General features: G+C 47.8%; 1 protein-coding gene across 4 annotated transcripts in view; it reads right to left on the bottom strand.

The window, feature by feature from the left end:
* unc5ca (unc-5 netrin receptor Ca) overlaps nucleotides 1-23,034 on the bottom strand; it is a 119,268-nt gene that overhangs the window by 18,924 nt on the left and 77,310 nt on the right. For 3 of the 4 annotated variants that reach the window (XM_029163105.3, XM_029163107.3, XM_055512156.1), the window contains 5 exons: nucleotides 21,432-21,535; nucleotides 5,196-5,376; nucleotides 3,975-4,142; nucleotides 3,739-3,903; nucleotides 1,884-1,940 (listed from right to left, as the gene is read on the bottom strand). In XM_029163105.3, the coding sequence (XP_029018938.1) occupies nucleotides 1,884-1,940; nucleotides 3,739-3,903; nucleotides 3,975-4,142; nucleotides 5,196-5,376; nucleotides 21,432-21,535 (675 nt within the window). The remainder of the gene's footprint in view (nucleotides 1-1,883; nucleotides 1,941-3,738; nucleotides 3,904-3,974; nucleotides 4,143-5,195; nucleotides 5,377-21,431; nucleotides 21,536-23,034) is intronic. The other variant, XM_029163106.3, reaches the window with a different exon arrangement.

Here is a 23,034-nt window from a genome sequence, read left to right as displayed (position 1 = left end):
ACTGGGCGAGCGGCCTAGTAAATCTGTCATCGTCTGGAAGGTATATTAAAATGACAACAAACACTATTAGATCACACGCTTTGTGTCACAATGCTCAGTGAATGGACCGAATACGTGAGCTGGTCCTTTTTCAGCGTCTGCTGGATCAGACTGATGCTGGTGGTTTAGTCTCCATCCTCCTGCTGTTCTCATCCCCTCCAGCTAAGCTGGTCTGTAACCAACACAAACAGCTGCGTCACCTTCGCGAGCTGGAGACAAACCAGCTCCTACTTCACTTTGGATGTGTGTCAAACACAAACGGCCGACGCTCGGCACTGTCCCTGAACGCAGCGGACGCATAGACGATATCGCTGAGCTCCTACGTGATCGTACACTCGGACAGTGTGATAAACGAGCTGTTCGTGCGTCTGTTTCTGTCTGAGACCAGTCATCTTCACGGAGATGATGAAACTGCTTCAGTGGAACCTAAATGAGAGTCATTAGAACACATCACAGCGCTCAAGGATCGCTTTGATGATAAAATGAGAGGGAGAAGCAAAAAAAGGACAGTAATAATAAATAGCAGGGGTCGTTTGCCTTTTGCACTTCTCAATTTCTGTCTTCCTCACAGTTTGTGGTAAAACACTGCGTGAGAGGAAGAGGAAGGAAGGAGGATTTTCCCTCCTTTTCCTCTTCTATTACTGCCTTCATAAAGTAGACTCCTCTTTGCCAGGAGATCTTGTTCCTTTCTGTAAATTTTAACTTCCATAAGTTAAGACAGGGGCGGCACGGTGGTGCGGTGGGTAGCACTGTCGCCTCACAGCAAGAAGGTTCTGGGTTCGATTCCCGGAGGCGGACCTCGTGCCTTTCTGTGTGGAGTTTGCACGTTCTCCCCGTGTTTGCGTGGGTTCTCTCCGGGTTCTCCGGCTTCCTCCCACAGTCCAAAGACGTGCATTAGGTTGATTGGCTTCTCTCCATTGCCCGTAGGTGTGAGTGTGTGAGTGAATGGTTGTCTGTCTATGTGTTGCCCTGCGATGGACTGGCGACCCGTCCAGGGTGTACCCTGCCTCTCGCCCGTAGCCAGCTGGGATAGGCTCCAGCACCCCCGTGACCCCCGTGAGTAAGCGGTTAAGAAAATGGATGGAAGTTAAGACAGTAACAACTGTCAGAGTCAATCCTTCACTTACACACTTTAAAGGCCGTAGAACAGTCTCTGTTTCGGGTCGGTGTCTGTGACTGTGTCTGTGATCGCACTTCACTGAGGTCCACGTGGGCCTATTCACCCATGAACACAAAGCAAACGTTCACCCCCAGTTTGACCTGGTGGTGAATGTTTGCTTTATGTTTCACTGCCAAAACTACCTGTTTTGGCAGCGAGTCAAAGCTGTGGCTTCTCTCCAAAATCACAGCAGCTGCAACAAACTCACAAGTGATCAACGGCTCCAAAATCGATTTGCTGCTACAGTAACATACATGAGAAAATGATGCCCCCCCCACGGTCATGACCGAACTCAGAGCAGTTACATTCAATTTTTTATTATTGTGTTTTCTGGATTTTATCTGCAAGCAACAAAACAAATAATGCAGCTGGAAAGTTAACAAAAAGCCTTTCTCTCACTTATTGCTTATTTTAGGGTTCGTAAACTCTGTTTCCCATCGTATGAGTGAAGAAAATGATTAAGAGTCGTTTATCACTTCTTCCAGAAACACTAGTAGAGCTGATGTTTGAAGATCATTGTTTGATCAGGACAACAATAAGAGCCAACATCACAGAGCAAGTGCGAAACTTTCATCATCCACCTCAAAGTGTCATGTTAATGTGAAACACAGCGGCTGACGCTCAAAGGAACACACAGGTGATGGAGACGAAAGGAGAAGGGACAGAACGTAAAACATCAACTTACATGGGATTCCCAAATCACTCTTTTCTTTGGGCTCACTGGACGTCTGAAACAATGAACCTTTGGACAGGAAAAGAAAAGGGGTTGTGGGATGAATTAAAGAGGAAAAATAACAACAACAGCAACAACAAATGGGACAAGCATAACAGAACGTGAACCGATAAATGAGCCAAAAAGCTTGACTGTAAACGGAGCAAAGCTGGTGTGTGCGATGGAATAAGTGCTGTCTCACGGTGAACGGTCCACTTAACCGGAGCAGCCGGGAGGTCTGTGACAGATAAACCGCTGATGTACTCATGTATAATAAAGGCCTGCTGTATAATTAATAAAGGCAACAGCAGCGTGGTGCACGTAAAGCTCCAGCAGAGCTGCAGGAGTCACGCTGATCTGGCAGCGACGGGGTTAAGTGGGCTTTAAACAGTTTAAACAGGTTTCTAAACGGTGCCGTCGTCTCAGCGCGTTCCACTTCCTCTTGAACGACGCGCTGTATCATGTTTTAATAATTAACACAATTGTTCGAACGTACGACAACATGACGGCAGAAAAATTAAGCGGCGCTGATTCAGTGGGAACCAGACAAAGCATTTTCACTTAGAACAGACGAGGAGGAGCGCCTGAAGAAGAAAGGAAACAATAAGACAAAGTGAAGCAATTAGGAGCCACAATGGGAAGAAACAAAAGGAGGCCGGAGCTTTCAGCGCGGAGACGGCGTCTGTGATGCTCATCGGTACCTGCTGATGCTGCGACGGCCTCGTGTGACACAACGAGCAGCGATTACTGAGGCCACGGTTACACACGCACGCAAAAACACACACAAACAGGCACGCACAAACACACACAAACAGGCACGCACAAACACACACACAAACAGGCACGCACAAACACACACAAACAGGCACGCACACACACACACACACACACACACACACACACACACACAGAGCGGATCTGTTCCAAGAGCCCTGATCGATATGTCAGAGAAATGTCAACAGGCCAAAAGACATAAAACAACTCTTGAAAAAGCAGAAACCCGCACACGTCGACGCCTCCAGTAACAAACAAACAGACACACATACAAAACGCGTCAACGCCGCGCAGAAGTGAGGTCGAACAGCTAACGCTTAAAGGGGGAGGTCGGCTGAAGTGCTTTTTGAGCTCAAAGTCAATTACAGAGCACTATCTCAAACATTAGCCGGCCTCGTGCATCTACAGTGTGATCAGTTCGTTCACGGCCCCGAAACCCAAACGCGACCTCTCATCAATTCAGTTAATAGGGACGAGGAAATCGATGTAAACCGCGTAGAACTAGTTAATCTGCAGCTGCAACATCCTGGTTCACCACCGCCTCCTCCCCGACCGCGTGGGAGCCGCGCGTCCATGGATTCCTGTTATCGCCACGGCAACTTAAAACCTAAGTGCTGACACGAAGTCGCGCTTGTGGAGTCAATTTAAAGACACAAAATCAATGGGGGGAAATGAGCCTGAATCTATACCTCACTAGGTGCTTTCACAGACTCTGGGCAGCTTTGATCGGCCGTGAATGAGACGCTGGACGAGCTCTGACCTCACCATCATAACATCTGAGGACACTGGGCCGATTCTGATGCTATTTATCTGCCAATAATTAAAACGCACATCACCTACAACCAGAAAGAAAGTTAACAATATGCTTGTGTCCTTTTCTGTCTTTTTCTGTGTCTTTGGACTTGGTTGACTTGAATAATGGACGCTCGCAGCATTAACGATTGGGCGTTTAGAAAACCTCTCATCGTCCACAATGTGGCAAATCCCACAAAATAATGACTGTAGAGGCGTGTGACAGTGGCATCGTGTCGTAATGTTCCACAGCTCTACTCACTTTGCATGCAGAGTCCGTCGGTGCAGTTCTGGGCCTGCAGGACGAGCCCCTCGCAGTCCTTGCCTCCGTTCTTGGGGGCCGGGTTGTTGCACTCCCTCCTCCTCCACTGCGTGCACTCCGTCCCACAGGCCGACCACTTGCTCCACTCCGTCCACACCCCGTCCACTGGGGAGAGAGGATGGGGGGTTATAGCCCGAGCCCGGCTGCTGCGGGTGGGATCAGGCGTGCGGACTGACCGGTGCACAGCGAGGTGCAGGGCAGCTTCTGGATGGCCTGTCCGTCGCAGGGCAGGCCTCCGTTCAGGGGGGCGGGGTTGGTGCAGCTGCGGGTCCTCTTCTGGAAGCCGCGGCCGCAGCGGCTGTTGCACGCAGACCACTCCGTCCACGTGGACCAGCCGCCGTTCACTGGGACGACACGCACCGGGACGTGAGAAGCCGGAACCGGGTGCGCCCCAGAACCCCCCCCCCTCGGGCCGCGTCCCGAAGACGAGGCCGCGCTGTCTCAGCCACTCAATTAGAAGGAATCGCTGCACTCACTCTATATTACTTCAGTTTCCTCCTTCTTCTCTCCTCCTGACTCACCTGACCCCCCCCCCCCCCCCCCCCCCCCCCTTCCTCCCCTCACCTGACCCGCCTCCCCCCGCAACATTTTTCACTTATGTTCCGCTGTTTTCTGCCTCCCTTCCACACCACTGTTTCACCTTGTCAACAGTGTCAGCTGGGCCCTCGTGCGGCTGAGAAAATTGAACCGCAGATTGAACAATCTATTTCTGTGAGGATACGTCAGTGTCAAACCACTCCATCTCTCGCCGTCTGCATCCAGCGCTCACACATGCACAGTTATTTTTGATTGAAACACTGCTCCCGGCGAATGGAGTCTGTGTCGAGGAGGAACCCGGGCTGTGTGCGTACGTGTTTCCCTACACATCGCTGCTGCTCACACTGTTTCCTATCCACTGCTGCCGCCCTGACATTTGGTGAAAGAAGAAAAAGAATGAGGCACGGGAGACATTTTCCTCCTCCCAATAAATGTTTTCCTCGTGGTTTTTTCCGTAGAACAACACAAGACGGGCTCAGCCTGACCAAAAACACAACCCACCGCTATTCAGAGCGGCGCCGTTTCAAAGTTATTTTTTGCCGCTTTGTTTCTCGCAGCTGTTATCGCGCCATATGCCGCGCCGCGACTCTTGGCTGCGGACGCGGACGCTTGGAACGCCCGCTCGTTCCAATTTAAAGCGGCGGGCCCCGACTGGCGGGGTCAAAGGTGATGCGGGACTCTCAGGCCAATCACAAAGAGGGAGCGCTGGCACGGCAGCAGAGCTAATTCCACGCGGCAGATGGGGCCTGGAGACGACGGCAGCTACCTATTAAAAAGGCTGTGGCATCAACATGAGACGCAGGAAATCTCACATTCACTTTTCACATTCAAATGAGAAGGTTGCGGGACTGAAAACCTACCGTAGACGATGACCGTGGCCGTCGTGCTCCGCCTCTTGGCCACGATGTTCTTGGCGACGCACGTGTAGTTGGCCGTGTCCGACAGACGCGCCTGTTTGATGATCAGGTTGTGGTCGATGGTGATGTAGAAGTTCCTGTCCTCGGCCGGGTCGATGATGTCCTCGTTCTTCAGCCACTCCACCTGGGAGACGGGGAGAGGAGCAGGAGTCTGAGCTGCAGCTCAACGCGGGGCGAGACCACGGAGCGCCGGCGCACGTCGAACGCCGAACCGAAATAAACAATCGTGAATCCACTCTGGCGCCGCTCCACGCGGGGACAGACAAAAGATTACCCAGTCCCAGTATCCGCCCTAAAATAAAACCGTGTGGGGAGAAAACAGGCCCTGAAAGACATGTTTCCTCTAAAGACGTCCATCTGTCAGAGTAAGGCGAGAAAAGTAATAGAATCGCGTTACAGTCTTGTTTTTCAACCTTTCCAGATGACAAATAAAGACGGGACGGAGGGTCTCATAACAGGATCCTGCTGTAATCTCGGCTTTGAGGGGTTCCGCGCAAGCAAAGCTGTCACGGCTGAGATGCAAAAAGAAAGGATATGGCGCTTTGTGGACTTTGAAGACTACCTTGTGACCAGTAAGTACAGGAAACATGCATCTTCTATTTGGACAGAGAACGCAGCTTTAGGCGAAGCGCACACCCGAAATAACAGCGGTTGCAAAAAGCATCAGGTCAGAGCCTCGTCTGCAGTGAATCCTTCACAGCCTGGAATCCCCAGGTAGCAGTGAGAGCATGAAGAATGCGTGGCCCAGATGCTTTCGCAGAGTCGTCTGGGTGAAGGGTAGGACAGTGGGAAGCTGCCCTGTTTATGAGCCCAGTCACATTTCCTGAGGAGTGTATTTACTGGTCCAGGCCTCCATAAATCGCGAGTGGCCGAGCTTTGTGGCAGACGCGTAAACGCCGGGGCTGCGTTGTTTGCACATACTTTAATTTCCTCCTCCCTCCGTGCATTAGGAAATGGAAATGTCAGACGCAGAGAGGAGGAAATTTGGTGTTATTCTTCGGCCTAGCGTCTGCGGAGGCTCGGCTGAGGGCCCGTTCTCTCACGTCCTCCACCCGCTGCCGGCGCTGATCCGCGAGGCTCCGCGGCCACGGGGCTCACGGCAGCTCTGCATTCTCCATCTAAAGGCAGACGCTGGGTGACCTTTCAGTTTCTATTACAAAGTAAAGGTTGTACTGGAGGAAAAGGCGGACAAACAAACACAAACAGCACAAGCCGTGTCCTGCAGAAGTGGAGAATGGTGTCGGCACAAACACAAGCTAATGTAACTTGTGCTACAACCTGGAAGGAAAACACGGGTCTCTACTTTAATTTACTGTGCTGAGATCACAGCGAACAATCAAATGGGCCTTCGCTTGAGTCCAAAGCTTTAATACAATGAAATTGAAATTTCTAATAGTGTGTGTGTTCAGTATATATCAAACCAGGCATCTTTTTATCTAATGAGAACTGAATTTAACAATGTCAGAAATGACTAGCAGGTCATTAAAGTATGAAGCGTCCTCACACAAAGGATGAATGCACGCAACATTCGAGGGATTATGCGTTTACATAAAAAGGTTTTCAAGCACTCAGTTCATGAATCAGTCTTGCAACGTGTGAAACGGGGAGAAAGACGCGCTCAGATCAAATCCTCTCCCAGCAGAATACTATTAGTGTTATTAGAGGAGCTTTACTGCTAATGTATTCATATTAGTTCAGAGCTACCGTGTGACGATGCACTGAAAATAGCCGCGGTCTTTAATGGTGCCTGAAGGTTGAAGCATGTCCTGTAAGACTGATGTGGGCTCCGCTGGGCTCAGACAAAGAGACCACATGTGGCGGCCGCACTGCTGTCGCCCGCACCATTAGCCTAAGCTGGAGCATGTGTGTGTGTGTGTGTTTGTGTGTGTGTGTGTGTGTGTGTGTGAGAGAGGAAATAGCAGAGGGTGGCTGATTGGATCAAGTCAATCCCAGGGGGGGAATGTGTTTTTGTTGTTTTAACTTTCACCCTCATGTCACCTGTTCTCACACACACACACACACACACACACACACACACACACACACACACACACACACACACACACACACACACACACACACACACACACACACACACACACACGCACGCACACACACACACACACACTAATAGATACTAAATAAAACCATCCATTCTCTTACTCTAAACCTGAAGAAAAATGCCCCACTGTGATGTGTGACATCCATGTACAGTATTACTATAATATATTGCACATCTGTTGAGATGTGTATCTTTTGCTGGCAGCGGAACAAAGACTCGGCTTGCGAGCGGCACAAGATAAAAGTAGGCCAAGATATCCAGATATATATATTCCCCTTTGTTGCATTGGAGAGCAGCACAAAATGTTTTGAAAGGCAACGCTTCGCCCCATATCTGCTGCTGGGAGCAGGAACATCACAGTCACGCCGCGTAACAGAGAGAAACACTGTATAAATCTTGCAACAGCAAAACAAACGGCGGACCACGGAGCAACAAGTGAGATAGAGCCCAGAACGTCTGTGGCAAATGCTAAAATGTGACATGCTTTGTGGAGCCGCTGCAAAGAGGCTCTTACGGGCGGTGATAAGGCTGCACAGATACAGCGCGCGTGGATAGAATCTGCCCGGGAACCACGGCGTTCATCCCTCAAAGTCGCAGACACACAGTGAGCGTGTGGCCAAACACAACACACACAACACGAGCGGAGGCGGGCGACAGACCGGCAACGCGGGTGCGAGTAGCGCGTCCGTCAGCGAGGATCATCCCCTTGATTAACAGCATTATGTGGAGGCCTGTGCGTCCACACATGAGTGGGGGAACGAGTGATTGCGCTACCTGTGTGTGGGCGGGGACCGAGTCTGGGCTTTAATGAGCTTGGATAGAGAGATCAGGGACAAAAGGGTTGCAGAGTCACATTCTCCTCACATCAAATGATGGCTTTATGTGAAGTCAGTTATTTACACTATATTTTTACTAGTCTGTTTCTGAAGATTATGGTGGATGTGCTGGTGTGTGCGATGTGTTGTTGACAGGACATGCGAGTCAGCTCTTCTGCGGGTTTCCAGGGATCCTTGGCCGCTCATCTTACTCTGCATCCTGCCCATACACAGCCCCTGACGTCTTCATCAGCACCAGATACTCACTCACAGGCGCTCCCACGCCAGATGTGCCACACTCGTTATTGGCCCTGACTGGCGTCTAGGGAGTCATCACGCCAATCGTCTGTTGGCTGTTACCAAACTCTCACATGTGCACAAACATGTTAGCAAAGCCACACACACACACGCACGCACGCACGCACGCACGCACGCACGCACACACACACACACACACACACACACACACACACACACACACACACACACACACACACACACACACACACAATGCAATGAACCAAAGCAGTTGTCAAGAGCCTGGTCGGTCCAGTCAGCAGAAAGTGAACCGAGGGAGACGTAAACAAGGAGGCAGAGAAGCAGGATATTAAAGCAGCAGGAAGGTGAGAAACACAAGACAAAAGAGAAGTGCAAATGAGAGGGAGGGCAGAGGAAGATGAAGTGGAGACGATGGAGGAATTGAGAAAAAGACAATACTCGCCGGCAAATACAGAGAGCAGGTGGGAGAGAAGTTATTGAGAGTCATATCCACAGAGAGTGGGGAAGCAACGAGAAAGGAAGGAGAATGAGCGTGAGATGAGTGTTGGCAGAGCAGCACATCTATCATTCTCTTCTGCTGCCATCAGCTTCCTTGACACAAACCCAGATAATTGGCTATAACGGTCTGCGTGTGTTTATTAGAGGATAAAACCAACAGATGCCGCACACACACACACACACACACACACACACACACACACACACGCATACATGCACGCACATACAGAGGCACACATACACACACACACACACACACACACATGCGCATACATGCACGCACATACAGAGGCACACACACACACACACACACTGGTAAGCATCACCTACCTCCTGATGTGTAGCTAAGTAGAATAGTAATCAAGCTATTCATTAGTGCAGTAACAAAGGCCATTACTGGCTAATCAACAATCTTCAAACTCAATCGAGGAAAGCTAATAGAAATTTAATCCAACGGCACACATGGATACGGTGAAGGCTGCGTGTGTGTGAGAGTGTGTGCGCTGATAGGAGACAAAACAATTAGCTCGCAGTGAAAAGATGAACAAAAGAACTTTGTTGTTTCGAACAATTACAGAAGACTAACCACAGGAAAAAATTAAGAAGCAATTCATCCAGCATCAAACACATTTAGTATTATAATTAGACAATACAAGCTAGGAAGTATCAACAATCATAAAACAACTGAAATGATGCTTTCATAACCTGTATTTGCTCTAATTGGGCCACCGCTGTACAACAGCAAACTCCACACTAGAAATATTAACTATCCCAACTCATTACCAACGAGAGGAGAAGACTTTCAGCATTTACTCAGCTTTTACAGCCGGCAGCAGAAATAAAACTTGAACGAATGATTTCCTGATGGAATTCTGGTTTCCAGAATGACATCAGCTGGTCACAGTCCAGTCGGCTCAGTGCTATTTACCACGCTCCCAACGTTGATTCCCATGAACACGGAGCATGAGGATGTGAGGACGTGTCCATTTAAGCCGCTCACACAGGAGGTGATGCTGCTGGAGGTCACTCAAATTAACACTGAATCAACTCCCAACTAACCGTCTTAATCACACGCTCAACCTTGATCCCAACTGTGTCGATGTCTTCCTGTACCTTCAATCAGCGGGTCCGTGTTCGCTCACATGAATCCATCTAGCGTGCACGCTGTACCACAGGCTTTAATTTGCTGTCGTCAAACCTGTGCTCAGAAACCCCCTCGACTCAGGGGTTTTAGCTAATTATACACGTATGTCTAATCTGCCCTTTATCTCTAAAACGCTTGAAAGACATTGAAAGCAATTATTTAACACCTGCACAGGAATGACCTGCACGGAGACTTACTTATACTTCAGTGCCTCACAGCGCAGGTGCATATTGTTTGGTTCATCTCATCAGTTTCAGCATGTTTATGGTAACAACATTTAATAGAAAGTTAGTCATGGAGTTTCACAGCCATGGGTTGGACCGGTATTTTTCACCTTAGCTTTTTTAAAAATATTTTAAGGAAGCACTATATATTTACATTGCTACTCATTTGACACTCCACACCTACAGATACATTAATCTATATATAAACCATAGGACACAAATCAACTTCCAGCTGGACAAAAAGCTTCAGACTGAGAGGCCGACAGCCTCCTGACTTTAAAGACAAAGCTGAGCCTGGTTCTTCTCCACTGTTACCTAGTGCTTACTAGGTAATTATTATTTATAATTAAACAAAACTGAATTTAATCTGATATTTAAGTCTAAAAGGTTTTTTAGAAATATAGTATGCAAACAATACTGACAGACCAAAGTCACAGAAAAGGAATAGATTATACAAATAAATATCATATACAGAAATTAAAAGTACAGTGTTGCTGTCGACACCAGTCGGGAAAAAACAATATTAATTGGTGCAGAATTATGTTAATTGCGTGAAGCGTGATTTCGTTTACACTATATGTGTTTCACATTTTCACATTCCCTTCTTAATTGGCCATATGTTCTTTTGTTTCCATCTGCATCCGAACTACACTTGGGAGGTGATTAGGACAATCCTGCTGCCCACTCCTACTGTGGGGAGTTTGCTGCAGCCACCAGTGGCACCACTATAGAATGCGTGCCCGGACTGGGTCGAATGGGCAGATTGCGCAGGTTGCAGAGAGGCCACTGGTCATGTGCACACACCCGCATGCAGTGAGCGCGAGACTGTGCATGTCACTGTGTCATTGCCTGCGTGAGTACATGCCAACATGGGATTTCAGAGGCTTTGACAGCTTAATTAAGTAGATCGAGGCTGGTGACATAAAGACCTAATTAACCATAATGACATAAGTGGGTCGCCATTAGCAGTCATCCCACACCGATGCCCTAAAAGATACAGGACCTTTAATGAAAAACGCTTTGGACTTAAATTAGTTCATTTCTGTATCTTCAGATTTGAATTACCGTATATATTTCTAAAGTCAGTTATGAATGATTTACAGGTAATTTGAGGGTCACTGTAAACGCAAGTCATATACAATCTTGTATCTTGTAATAAAACTCGACCATTAAAATGAAAACTAATATTGTAAATGGTGCATTTGTACACTATACAAAAGTTTGATAAAATAAAGAATCACATACCAAGAAAATTCTTCAAGGTCTTGAACATGAGAAGAACTAGGACTAGTGTATGTTCTTAAAACATTTTATACCACTAGGAATTAAAATGGCTGGGCATGGAGGAAGAGGCTCGCATATGAGAAGGGGTCCCCAGCGTGCAGCGGAGTGTGACGAATAGCAGAGAGCTTTCCTTGATGTCCCAATCAGACAGAACTGGGACACAGAAGGACACCCAGTTGGACTGGGATAGGCCCACAGAGGCCTATTTATAACCTACTATTCCAATGGACCTTCTACCAAACGATGCATGAGTAATATTTCACTCAGCCTCGACTCAGAATACACTGTAACTCTAAACCTTACGCGTTTACATCACGTCATAACAGAGCTCAGAGCCTTAGTCTGATAGATCAGTAGGTCCCTGTAAACTAAAGCAAAAGTCAATCAAGCGCCACGAGCTTATAAATTATAGAGGGACAGAGCAAAATGAGAGAACAAGTAGAATTTAGTGAAATGGAGAAGAACAGAGGACGACGATGTGTAAAGCAAGGAAGCTACTGAGCACTGAAGAAGGTCAGTGATGTGCTGAATAGAAAGCCTGCATTCACTTCTCTCTCTCAGACACACACACACACACACACACACACACACACACACACACACACACACACACACACGGACGTGCGCTCGCGCTGTTACCTCTGAGATTTAACACAGGTGCAGATGCTTCACAGTGATCTATTAGACTCACCCTCTCATGTCAACATTCAAGAGTGGAGAGACACAGTGAGAGGGAAAGATAGATGGGGAACAATCTCAAGAGAGGGTCGAAGAGAGAAAAGGTATTTCCACGGCAACGGTGAGGGAGGGAGGGAGGGTGAGGCAGCGAGACAGAGAGGAGCTGGGGGAGGCAGTAATTATGGCGGAGGAGGATGAGGAAGCAGGAAGTGTAGGCGAGGAGCAGATATCGGTGGGTGATCCATTAAAGCCAACACGACAATGTCAACAAATTGCAGGAGGAAGTGCGTGAGGAAGGGAAGGAAGGAGAAAATTTGAATGTAAAAGGCGAATGAAAAGGTAATGAGGAGGTAACGGAGAAAGAGGGAGCAGCGAAGCCATGCGGAATTTCCATACAATGTCAACAATTAGGGAAAGAAAGATGGAGGGCGAGTGGAAGGAGATTCAGATGCTGAGTGGAGAGGAAAAGGGAGCGGAGGTGGGGGAGATATACAGGGGTAATCCATTAGACCCAACACTTGGGAAAACAAGGGGAGGAAAGTAAAAGTCATGCGAGGAATGCAGGGGAGAACAGGAAGGAGAGGAGAAAGAACATTAGCAGAAGACGAGCGGAAGGTGTCATGGGTAATATTTTATCAGAGCATGAACTGCGGTGTGTATATGTGTGTGTGAAAAAATAATCCACCAGAAAGTCCAGCTCCTCTCCCTCTGGAGAAGAAGAGCGTGTGGAGGATTGATGGTCGGGGTGCCCCTTGGAGACACCATGCAGGTGATTGGTGAGTGGGGGGGGGGCAAAACAGGGGAGGCAGAGAAAGTGGTCAGTGTCTTAGTGGCGGAAAGATAAGGTACAAAGCAGGAAGTGAGACTTGGCAACGCCAACCAGGAAGCCAAGGGCGGCGCCATGCATTAGTAAAGAGCTGATATTGAATTTATTTAAGCCTGAATACGTCCAGGCCTCTCCTGACAGGATATTCAATACAATAACATCGCCAGGCGAGGAACACAATGCAGCCAGCGAGAAGGATTTGATTAAAGTTGCTTAGCTTAGTACATTCATTTCTAGGAAAACACACTGATAATCAATGGAGGCATGAAAGCTGAAAACACGGGCAAAATGTATTTAAAGCAAACCCAGAGAGTCACAAATGAAGGTGAGACAACATAATTGGACTTATTTCAGACTCTGACTGTGAAACATGGCTTCAATATTCACAAGCCAAATATTTCACTGTGTGCCTGATGTTGTAAGAGAAGCAAAATGAAAAGTTACTCCACTTTAACCATATTTTCTATGGACACAATTTATTATTAATAATAAATAATTTAATTAAATATATATCCCCATGCAATAATGTGAGGATGATTCATTATCATTACATTCAGAACCAACAAATTTAAACTGGAGCCACAATATGCAAATAAAAAAACATTTGAGAGCTAAGAGACGCTGTGCTCAGTAACTGGGATGGGAGCAGTAGCAGTAGAAGCTCGGGGACCGGGGGAGAATACGGAGATGACAGTTCTGGGTGAGAGTGTTAGGGGACGAGAAGTTAAAATGAGACCCTGGGCTCAAATCATTAGAGGGAGAGGCAAGACGGAAAACATCCAAATCCACTCAGCAGCTCAGACACATCAGGGGACATTTCCCCAAACAGACACTGACCTAGTATCAGCAGCTGGGATCGGAATCAACACCTCGCGTGTCAGCGGGGAAGAGTTAAAAGGGGAAGCGTTCCTAGCGACGGAGGGACTGCAAGTTGGGAAACTCAGATTCAGCTCCACTGAGCTTTGCCTTCTTGGTAATCTGCAAACCCAGAACGTTTTCCAGCAATCAGTACAAAGGACTAACTAATTTATGTATTTTTGCTGCAACTTTTACAAGTAAAAAGCTGCTGAGATTTTATGGACCTTCCTCGAGCCTTTAAAGGAAGCGCGTGGCCTGCGAGCCGGCGCTGAAATGATTGACAGGCTGTTAAATTATAGAAGAGCCCTGTGCACGGTTACGGGTCAACGCGGTGAAAGTGTTGAAGTCAGCCCGTATCTGTTTCTCCGTTGCTTTCTTTATTTCTCTGGACAGTGATGTATTTTGCCTTTCCTGGCAAACACTCCAGTTCACTAAGTACTTTAACATCACTAATGGCAGCAGCAGGAGAGGACAGGAGGAGGAGGAGGAGGAGGAGGAGGGAGTAAGGCAGATTACGAAGACGCTGAGGCGCATTTACGTGTTTTATCACTATGACCTAAAAACACCTGTAGGTTAAACTCATATACAAACATGCTGTTTAGGTAAATTGATTCATATGTTCAATCAGCAACAGGTGTCAGTGATCGACAGTCTGAATTCAAACTAAATGATAATGTATGATTCCTTTAGAATATATAATAAAATAAAATGAATATGTGAATAGCTTGTGTGTGTGTGTGTGTGTGTGCGTGCGTATGTGCGTGTGCGTGTGTGCGTGCGTGTATGCACATGTCAAAGCTGATTCACTGTACAGCGTAGGAGTGCTGATGACACTCCATAATCATTAAAGCATGAAGAGGCTCTGAGCTGATTGGGGGCATGCTAATCCTTTTTAATTGACTCTCCAACTCTCCAGCGTTATTAAAACCGCCCAATAACAAAATCAGCTTTGCTTTATTAGCTGGGTCGGCCGAACGGTCGGGGACCTCCCCGTTCGTTAGTCTTTCATTTGGTTGAAGGGTGCAGAGTGTAAAGTGGAAGCGTCATAAACAACAACAACATATTTGGAAAACAAAAACATTACAACATAAGTGTGAAGTGTGTGATTTATATCCAGCCCCCGTTGCAAATACACAAACAGAATGAGATACAGTATTAAAGGAAGGACGAGGTCAGATACAGAATCTGGAGGTGATGAGATGTGCAACAAGTTTGACTTCACCTGAAGGAACTCCACCTATCCCAGAACATGCCACATCTGTGTTTATGATTCCCTAAACTACAGGAGCGTCAGTGCATCAGCATCTGTCCGGTCACAATCAAGTCTCCCACAGCCGGCGAACGCTAAAGAACGACTCCTCTGAAGTCGGAGGAGCGTCCTCGGTGCCAGGAGCGTCTTGGCATCATCTTTGATAAGCCGAAGCCTCAGTTCCAGGGTGTGAGCAGTATAAGCACAAAAAAAAAAAAAAAAACAAAAACGCGGTCATCCTCGATTTCACACGTTTCCACACAGTGTTAAAGAAAGCTCTGCATAACGACGTCCAATCAGGCAGCACACGAGCCCGTATCCTTACAAACACATTGTCTGCTTCACAAAGAAAACACAGCCGCCATCTGATAATGTTGTCTCATCGGCACGGCCAAATTTATATTAATAATAATTGCACTGACAAATCCTCCTTTAAATTCGCTGAAGACTACTTAGCTGCAAAGTAATGTGAATGAAAAGCAATTAATTGGTGGCAATCATTCAAAGCATTGGCTTATTAAACTGTTCAGTCAGTCCCAAATGAGTATCTCACTGCCCCAATTGCTCTGGCACTTAAACATGTAAAATTAAATATTATATAACATTATTATTATAGAATATATTATTGCATTATCAAATCGAGAACCAAGCAAAAATGTTAATTTATGAACTATTATTTTGACTTTATTCACATTCCAATAGTTTTGTGTTTTACCAATAAATTCTGTACATGAACGTAAAAGGCTTCTGTGCAAAACTTTACAAATTGTAAAGTATTTTACGGTCCAGAAAGACTTACACGCTCCGGCAACTCATAAAACTTGACAGAACAGAACAGTGTTTCTTTATTTGACACCGTCGAACCCTGTGTCAAAACAGTGTATCCATTCATCCGTGACAACGCTGTCAGGGCTGCCAAGGGCGGCACGGGGAGCTGCCTGACAATGGAGTACACCCCGCGCTGTCACCACCACTCCACAGCGTCGTCTCAGAGCCGAGGAGAGAGAGACAGGGGGCATGAGGAGGACGGAGAGACAGCGGCAGCGACAAAGAGCCACAAAATGAAAGGAAGGAAGAAAATAAATAGACCACGGGCGAGAGACAGTGCGAGAGGCAAAAGAAAAGAGGGCGAAAATTTGAAAGGATGGGGAGAAAAACTGAGGCGGAAGGTTAAAAGGGACAGGAAATAAGGAACGAGGAGGAACACAGTCCAAAGTTATAAAATATGTATAAACAGATAAGCATTCATTTAAAGCAAAATGTCTCGACTGCCAGGAAGACGTGAAACGTATCCTCCTGGGTTCCCCAAGCCTCTGAATAAGTAATGGAGATGGAGAAAGTTGCTGGTTTGATGACCAACACCTTCATTATCTCCCACCCTCGTCGGTCCGAGTCGGGCTCCGCATTTAGAAACCGCCTCCGACCGCGTCCGAGCGCTCGCGGAAAACGATGCCGCTCGGCCTGTCAGCGAGGAGCGGAGCACGTGGCAGCTGTATGTAAGGAGACGCGCCCGGGTTTGATTGATAGTTTGGCCTTTAACATGAGCGGATGTGCCGCGAGTGCTTAGAGTTACAGTCGCTCAGGACAGAAATAGAAAAACTACGAGGATAAATACGGCTTTGGTGTCTTTGCGGCAAACAATGCTCGCACTCAGCGTTACTGTACGCGTCGCCCCAGTCTAGACGGAACCGGCCACCGGAACCAAACGGGCCCGAGGGCGGTTCCATGATGGTGCTGCCGCGAAGGAACGTCCCCACCTCCGATTCCATCCTGCACCGTCCGCTGGCTCTGGAGCGGGATGTGACTAACGCCTGGATTCACTGACACTGAACGCTCCCACAGCTCACGCTGGACGTATGCATTTGTCTCCCTCTCCGTGTGCACAATGCGACATCATCCTGACAAAAACACGAAGCAGGTTCTAAAAGGCGGCCGCGCTGATGGAGTCGAATATATCTTCATCGCGGGCGCACAAAAGCCTCCTCAGCTGTGCCATTATTAAATGACTCTGCACCGATAGACAACATTTTAATAATCTTAACGCACATTTCAATAATTCACGTACAGCGGGACTAAAGGAAGAGATTGCTGACTAATCTGTGGATTACGGTGATGATTTCTGACAGAGGTTGAGGATCAAGGTAAAATGTGATGGGAGATGAGCTGTGGGGCTTACTATGCGGGATCAAAGGGGATTAAGGTAAGGATCTGTTGGGGAGGCGGCATTACATAAATTGTTTTCGTGCACGTGGACACACACAGATGGTCGCAGGTACGCAGGCAGATCACACGTGTTCCAGGGAAAGGCCAGGATGACAAATGACTGGCTCCACGGCAGCAGCAGCAAGGAGCTAATGTTTCATTAGATGCTGGGGTTTTATGGAACCGACGCTGTCATAATTACTCATTTGAATTTTACCTTCACCTTGAAATGAATTGATGTAACATTTAAGACCAAATTAAAAGATTGTTTTAGAAGAAAACAAGTCTTGGCTCCAGCGAGGCGTGAAAGTGGTCATACATATATTATTTTGTCTTATTGATGATGTCATTGCTTCATTAATAGGATTTCAAAGCTTGTTAAAGCCTCCGCTGAGGGCGTTGAGTGACAGCTGCGATTGACGGGTTGATGCCGCACCCACACGGACTCACAGCAGAGGTCCTGTTTGTGCGATAAACAGTACGTGGAGCCCATGGTTAATTCTGCTGCTGCTGATGGAATATTATCCGCTATCGCATGTCACCTCGTTACGTCTATGTTGCAGCGAAGATGCAGAAACGCCAAACCGTGTCCAGTGTGAGCAAGTGGCTGATGTCACATGAGGCAACGAAGCAGGTTGTTCAAGGTGAAATAATCAGGACAAACGCTGGTTGATAAAAAAAAGGCTGCAGCCTGAATCCACCTACACTATTAAAAGCACCTCACATCACCTTAGTCAACGTAAAAATGAAAAACCCCAGTTCCGTACTTATAACACTGAAGCAAATGTGGGTCTCTATTTCAAACGCCTCCCCTGAAGCAGGAGTTGATCATGAGCCAGTGATACGCTGTAAGTGAAGAACTTGCACTAATTTCGGGTGTGGATTGAGTGGTTGAGAATGTGACAGGAACTTGACCGGGCTCCAGACCCGAACACAGATACTGTCTGACACCGTGTGTGTGTGTGTGTGTGTGTGTGTGTGTGTGTGTGTGTGTGTGTGTGTGTGTGTGTGTGTGTGTGTGTGTGAGGGCTACACGCGGGGTGGGGGGGGGACCTGTCACCATACACTGATGTGTTTATTTCGCTGCAGCTGGGGTAATCACTCACACACCGAGACAGACGCAGACAAGCAGACACACAAATATGCACACAGACACACAGCACACGCACACACAACCTAAAAGCATCTGTTATGCATGGCTTTACTGGCTTCCCTGGCCTTTCAGGTCGCATGCATCACACACTGGTGTGTCTTTATAGGACCCCGTTTAGTTTGACCTGTTCGGTTGAGCTAAAGCGAAAGAGGTAGAAGTTGCTAAAAACCAAATCAGAAATCGATCAATCTAAACTCATGAGGTTTGTGGGAGTATCATAAAGTGAACAGCGAGCTCCACTCCGTGTCTGTGTCCGTAAAGCCGTTCCCAGTGAACTGCTGAACCCTCCCAGCTGACTCCAATAGCTTTCCGTCAGCCTTTAAAGGTTTTCTATCTCAGTTTAAAGAGATTTAGATGTTTCTGAAGGATTTCCCGATGTCTCAAATTGTGTCTCTCAGGAGCTCGAGAATGAAAGCGAAGAGGAAGAAAAAAAAACTTGTAGAGGAGATGGACTGATAACAGCGGGGCTGTCAAACGAAAGTAGAAAGGAAATAATGGTGCATTAGTTCGTGTGTACAGGTTTCCTTTGCAACATCCAATTGATTTGAGCCTCAGCTCTCGAAGCGAACACGCTCCTGTCGTCATTAGTGTGTTGAAATGTGCTTTCCTGCATGTGTGTGTGTGTGTGTGTGTGTGTGTGTGTGTGTGTGTGTGTGTGTGTGTGTGTGTGTGTGTGCGTGCCACATGCTGCCCATTAAGATGTATCATATAACAGGACACCAATCTCATCACGCTGACAACTTTACAGCAATTGTCAATTGGTCGACGCGGCAACCGCAACCGCTAATATTAGAACGCTGCAGAGAGGTCGCAGGACGGGGACAACAAGGGCCAAGCTCAACAAACAGACCTGTGTGTACGCGACGAGACGGCCGAGAGCAGGAGGAACAAGAAAATAGAGGAAAGTGATTGGAACGAAGCGAACGGGCGCGATAAGAACAAAGAGAAATATAAAGTCGGACGAGATAAAAAAAGAAAGTCGGGGCTACAGCCTGAGGTCATCAGCGGGTTTTAAACCTAAATCCCCCTAATCAGCTTCGGCAGACAGGGGAGACAGACCAATCCATTTGCCCTGAGATCCCATTATGACAGGAGAAAGGAATGGAAAAAGGGAGCAAATTGAACACGCTGGAAAAATTGCTCTGAGTGCGGCGTCTGTGTTAGTGTGTGTGTGTGTGTGTGTGTGTGTGTGTGTGTGTGTGTGTGTGTGTGTGTGTGTGTGTGTGTGTGTGTGTGTGTGTGTGTGCCCGAGTCCCGTGTGCTGTGTTCAAACAGGTGTCGGGGCTCGAACGCAGAGCGAAGGCAGAGGTAGGAATGAGTCATCAGCGCTGAGATTTATGAAGGAGCATGTGTTGAGAGTGTGAAAGCAGCTTTGACACAGAAAAAGGCTCAAATTAGTCGAGAACAGCCTCCAAGTTTGGGGCTTGAACGTCTGCACCGACGGTACAATTAAACTACTCTAATCCAGAGCTGTAGATCGACAGGGACCGTGAAACTCAACCCCTCCTCCCGTCTCCTTCTCTCTCGCCCCCACCCCCCACTGTGTACGCCGGACGGCCGAGATCCTCCCTCGCTCGCCCGCCCGGCTCCCTCGCTCGCCCGGCTCCCTCACTCCCCCGCCTCCCTCCTTCGCTCGCCCGCCCGCCCGCCTCCCTCGCTCGTCCGCCTCCCTCACTCGCCCGCCTCCCTTGCTCGCCCGCCTCCCTCGCTCGCCCGCCTCCTTCCTTCGCTCGCCCGCCCGCCCGCCTCCCTCACTCGCCCGCCTCCCTCGCTCGCCCGCCTCCTGCGGTTCCCCTCTCGCCCCTTCTCTCGGGGGAGCTGTGTACTTAGGTGCAATTGAAAACGACTATCAAAGCCCGAGGAGCAGAATCAGATTCAAAGGCTCCTTATCCGGCAGCGCAGACTTCTCCGGTTGCTGAGCGGCTCTCCCCGAGCGGCCGGCCAAATCAAATTATGTCTATTTTATCCGCCGAGGTGGGAACGCCGCCAGAGGAAGCCAGGAGAGGGGAGAACAATCTGAACTCTAATTGACATTGTTCACTGTAGTTACAATAGTTTACTGTGTGACAAGAGACGAGCGGAGAAAATGTCAACGGGCCGAAGATGTGCTCGAGCCCTTATCGTTTTATTTGAAGAGCTAGCGCTTCACTTTGACGAACTCTGATAGTTTTCTGCAGAGCTCAGGTACAGTATCAGGCAGTATTAAAATGTGAAATACCAAAGGAATATGCAAATCCTCCGCCGTTACTGACATTTCTTGGTGTGCTGCAAGCTCAAATTGGCTCTCTGGGGACGTTTACGTCTAAGTTTAAACTCTGCCTGTTTGGATCAGTTTTGCCTCAGTGCAACAGAGCTTTCAAGCAACTGTCAGTCGCAAAGTAAAAAAAAAAAAAAAATGCAGCCTGTTCCACTGACGTCTATATATGAGGTGAAACACTATAGTCGCTGACAGCAGTTGGAGGGAAAAAAATGAGACAAATAAGAATGATGTAGTTAAAATAATTGAGTTAATCTTTAATTTGGGACTTTATTGAATCCTGTTTTTAGGTAATTACATTTTCTGCTCACGCTAATCATTCCGCTCAGCTTCACAATTGCCAATTAACACTTTTTACGTTTATTTTGGAAATTTGGAAGAAAAATCTAGTCTTATCTTTATTTTGTAGTCTTAAAGCTGGTAAAAACTAATTCCAAAGGGTCGGGAGGACACGCTTTCATTCAGGTCACCCTCGCTGCCAGACAGCCTGCACTCACCCCATCACTCCGCTCTGCCGCGCGTCGCTCCCAATGTGTCACATTTGAAATAAAATGACTTTTCTGTTGCACTTTCAAGTTATTTCCACTTGACAATTTCTATTTTTACATCCTTTCCTTCGCGCCGCGTGTGAATGGTAGCGTTCCACGTACCTCGGCGGCGGGGATGCCCTCCGGAGGGCGACACTGCAGCAGCACCTCCTGCTCCAGAGACACTTCCTTTCCCAGAGGCTCCTGCTCGAAGGACTTCTTCAGGTCTGAGGAGAGAGAGGAGGAAGGAAAAAGTCACGACGGCTGAAAGATGGGTTCAAATCACTGACGTCATTGGAGAAATCCAGACACTTGCAGTTCCTGGAGCCAACCTAAACAGCCTGAAGCTAATTCAAATGTTAATCCTAAATCACGTTGGTCCTCACAACATGAATACAAACACACACACACACACACACACACACACACACACACACACACACACACACACACACACACACACACACACACACACACACACACACACACATACACACACACACACTCTCTGCTGATGATCATATCAAGCACTTTAGCAGCTTCACACGCTGAACAGAGCCTGCTTTGTCAGACTACTTGCCCCTCCATCACGCACAATATCCAGGCTCACACTGGTGCCAGAGTTGTGGGATCCCAAACAGGCCAAAGACAATAGAGGAGTCACACTAATGGTCCACATGCTGCGATAAATGACAGCGTTACAAAGCAGCGTGGAACGCGCTGCCATTTCCTCCACTCGTCCTTTCACCGCTGACGCCGTTCCTTCTGGTGAAAATGCTCAGAGTCGCAGACTTAAATACAAATAGGCAGACGTTTAAACCAGAGCAACAGATGATGGCGAAACAAAGGACGAGGGAGACAAGAAAAGGCGTGAGACGATACGAATTGAACAGTGAGGCTGCTGTGGGTGGAACGAATGAATGGAAGGACAGATTCCAGCTGTTTCCTGTGTATTTCTCTCAGCGGATGACTTTGTCTCACTGTCACAAAAGGCTGAGCTTTGTCCAATGATGACATGAATTCATCCAGTCTTCTGCTGCACGTAAACAAAGGCAAGGTGTTCAGTTTCAGGCGGCTGTTTTACTGACGCTGTGTTTGAGCTCAGTGAAAACTTTTTCACTTTGAGCAGGTTTAGAGTCACTTTGTTCATTTGTGAAGGATGACTGTAGGTAGGGAAGACAAATCCTCCACCACCCGCCCTTTACTTTTTAAAACCATACAGAAAACTTTCACAGAAGGGCAAAAACCCAGTGTGTGTGTGCATGTGTGTGTGTGCTCTCCTCTCCTTGTGTCCTTTTACTCCCAGGTGTACTCTTAATCACCTTATCCGTCAGCTGTGCAGCACCATGTGTGGACACAGACGGGCACAGACCCACACCATGATGCTAAACCAGTCAACTCACTCACTCCCTGGGTGTTTCATCAGGACCAGCAGACACAGGGGGAGGCAGAGTGAGAGGAGAGGGGATTATAAGGGTGTGTGTGTGGGGGAGGACCACAGGAACACACTGCTTTGTCTTTACCTGTCCAGACGTTTTCCCTTTCACACTGTGACCCTCACTGCAGGAAAATCGCCTTGTACGTAAGTTAAACACAAGTGGAGATGAGTGGAGACGAGTGGAGACGAGTGCTAGGACACTGCCACACGTGAATCCATATGTGTGAACAAGGCGGCCGAGATAATGGGGCTGTCGTACTTCACTGACAAAGCTTTTAAGATCTCCCA

Source organism: Betta splendens, chromosome 9, assembly GCF_900634795.4.
Source record: "Betta splendens chromosome 9, fBetSpl5.4, whole genome shotgun sequence".
Lineage (NCBI taxonomy): Eukaryota > Metazoa > Chordata > Actinopteri > Anabantiformes > Osphronemidae > Betta > Betta splendens.
Note: the sequence above shows the minus strand (reverse complement) of the source record. Positions and strands in the feature narration are given on the sequence as shown.